The sequence below is a fragment of the Aulonocara stuartgranti genome, assembly GCF_965226115.1.
Source record: "Aulonocara stuartgranti genome assembly, chromosome: 2".
NCBI classification, from domain to species: Eukaryota; Metazoa; Chordata; class Actinopteri; order Cichliformes; family Cichlidae; genus Aulonocara; species Aulonocara stuartgranti.
Genome location: NC_138940.1, coordinates 10733347 through 10736347, shown reverse-complemented (window position 1 = coordinate 10736347; position 3001 = coordinate 10733347). Strand labels below are relative to the sequence as shown.

The window sequence follows — 3001 nt, the reverse complement described above, 5'->3', positions numbered from 1 at the left end:
GTGTTATATACTTAAGTAGCATTAGCTAGCAGCATTGCTTACTACAGCAGATGAGTCAGCTACCCATTAAGCTACTGTAGCTAACGGTTTGTGGCTATTAAATGAGAGGGTAGCTCATGATCAAATTAAATATAGCCTAATGAGCCGTTGAAGGTGTTAAAATATAGCAGCGTTCTTTGGGGCAAGCAAGGTTGGCAGTGCTTCTTCATTAGTGTGACCATATTTTGATTTCCAAAAAAAGAGGACACTTTGCTCAGTCATGAAGAACTTGCTTAAAGAAACATAAAATCGGCTCGGGCATTTTGACTAGAGACCGGCCCACCAGGTATTATAGGAAAAACCATGAAGCCTTTGAATGAAAACAAACGCTGTTGTGACAGTGATGTACAGTCTTGTTAGTATATGTATGATTTCTATACATTTTACATCAGATGAAAACTTTGGTTGTAAGATTCCCTATTAATGCCCTGCCTGCCCCCCTGGCAGCACTTTGCTAGACCCGCCCTACTCTGCCTGGTTTACACTTAATGTCATTTACCCATACCTGAATATTGTATATTGTATAGCTTTCTTGTTAATTTGTATTGTATTTATTTAAATTTTTACTTTTTAATTATTTTATTTGCATTTTTTAATCACTCTCTTATATTTAAATGTGTTAGGTGTGGCTGTGTGCAGGCAGGAATAGGACCCAAGGTGCAGACTCCAGAGACAGATGTAAACTCAAAAACCGTTTTAATGTTAAACTCAAATATAACATAACTGGAAACAATCAAAAAAAATAAACTAATACCGGAGGACAGACAGAACACACAGCTTGGTAAACGGTAGATCGCGACACGGACACAGAGAAACACTGGGCTTAAATACACAGAGGGAGCAATCAGGGAATGGGTAACAGGAGGGAAACACAGCTGGGACAAATCAGAACTGACGAGACCAAAGAAGCGTAAACTGAACACACTGAGATAAGACACAGACCTTCAAAGTAAAACAGGAAACGCATAACACAGACTGAACAAAGACACAGGCTCATAAGCAGGCACTACAAAGGGAACAGAGACGTGGGAACAGGGCAGACACAAAACACTGACTGAACACGGGGATATAGGAACTTAAGATACACATAGACGTGAACTAGACAAGGGGATACAGCTGACAGGGGAGACAGCAGCTAGAGAAGACGGAGACATAAACTATAAAACAGAACTCAAAGAAACCAAAGACTAGAAAGTATAAATAATATAATAAACTCAAAACCCCTGGGTCAACGACCCAGGCATCCTAACAGTACCCCCCCCTTAAGGGCTGGCTTCCAGACAGCCCAAACCAAAACACCAAAATCAAAAAAAACAAAAACAACCCAACCAGGGTGGGCGGCGGGGGAAACAGGATGGAGGGCTCGAAACAAACCAAACAAGGAGCCAGAAACAACAAAACAAAAAAAAAAAAACAAAAAAAAAACAAAAAAAAAAATGCAAACACTGGAGCCCGGAAAGCAACAGAACAAAATACAGAAACAAAGTCCAAAACAACAGCACCAAGGCCCAGGCAAAGTCCAAAAGCAAACAAACAAAAAAAGCTCACGAAAGGCGCAGAGGCCCATGCAATAGTCTCAAAAAAGTTCAGGGGGGCCGGCCCGGAGGCTGATAGTCCCAGAGCCCAGAAAACAGTTCAGGAGGCCGGCCAGGCGGAAGGCACCGGTGGCGACGGAGCAGATCAGGAGGCCGGCCGGGCGGGAGGCACCGACGGCGACCGAGCAGATCAGGAGGCCGGCCGGGCGAGAGGCAGCAGCGTAGTTCAGGGGGCCGTCCATGACGGCGGCGTAGTTCAAAGGGCTGTCCATGACGGCAACGACGTCCAGTCATCGGCCGGACAGAACGTGCAGGACGAGCAGGCCGGACAGGACGTGCAGGCCGGACAGGCCGGACAGGACGTGCAGGACGTGCAGGCCGGACAGGACGTGCAGGACGAGCAGGCCGGACAGGACGTGCAGGACGAGCAGGCCGGACAGGAACAGACAGATTGGAGACCTCAGGGGCAGACAAAGCTGAACACTCGGAGACTGGACCAGGCGGAGCTGCAGAGGCCGAAGCCGGACCAGGCTGAGGCGAAGCAGGAACAGAGGCTGAGGCTGAGGCCGGACCAGGCAGAACTGCAGACTCGGAGGCCGGACCAGGCGGAACTGCAGACTCGGAGGCCGGACCAGGCGGAACTGCAGACTCGGAGGCCGAAGCCGGACCAGGCGTAGCAGAAGCCGGACCAGGCGTAGCAGAAGCCGGACCAGGCGTAGCAGAAGCCGAAGCTGGACCAGGCGTAGCCGAGGCAGAGGCTAATGGCGGCTGAAGCGGTTCCTCGGACCCTCCAGCGGAGACAGGAGGCTGAAGCGGTTCCTCGGACCCTCCAGCGGAAACAGGTGACTGAACGGGCCCCTCGGACCCTCCAGCGGAAACAGGTGACTGAACGGGCCCCTCGGACCCTCCAGCGGAAACAGGTGGCTGAACGGGCCCCTCGGATCCTCCAGCAGGAAGAGACGGCTGAAGCGGTTCCTCGGAGCCTCCAGCGGAAACAGGTGGCCGAACGGGCCCCCCCTCGGACCCTCCAGCGGAGACAGGAGGCTGAACGGGCCCCTCGGACCCTCCAGCGGGAACAGACGGCTGAAGCAGTCCCTCGGACCCTCCAGCGGAGGCAGATTGCTGGACGGATAGGAGAGGAGTGACGATGGCGTCGCTTCCTTCTAGATGAGGGAACTGAAACTGGCGGAGATACGGAGACCTCCTCCTCATCCGACCACATGGCCGCCAGGAAAAAGGCAGGCGAATGGGCAGGCGAACAAGGTCCTGGCTGGTGTGAGGAAGGAGAGGCAGTCTGAGGTAGCGACGAGGCAGGTGGTGAGTGTGTGTTGTCCTGGGGCGGCGGTGAAGAAGTGGAAGTGAAGGTAGAGAGAGCAAGCTCGCCAGCCCTGACTTGCTCCCTCCAGGCAGCTATGGAGCTGCCCAGC

The 3001-nt window shown here is 52.2% G+C and overlaps 1 protein-coding gene across 1 annotated transcript; it reads left to right on the top strand.

Moving 5' to 3' along the window:
• Positions 1 to 1388: 1388 nt before the first annotated feature.
• Positions 1389 to 2629, top strand: LOC309716067 (uncharacterized protein). The gene is made up of 2 exons (XM_082549647.1): positions 1389 to 2416; positions 2573 to 2629. The coding sequence occupies exon 1, from the start codon at positions 1394 to 1396 to the stop codon at positions 2249 to 2251; it is 858 nt and encodes a 285-aa protein (XP_082405773.1). The 5' UTR covers positions 1389 to 1393; the 3' UTR covers positions 2252 to 2416; positions 2573 to 2629.
• Positions 2630 to 3001: the final 372 nt, after the last annotated feature.

Coding starts and splice junctions, on each gene's coding strand:
- LOC309716067 (XM_082549647.1), top strand. CDS start 1,394: ATGGAGGGCTCGAAACAAACCAAACAAGGAGCCAGAAACAACAAAACA.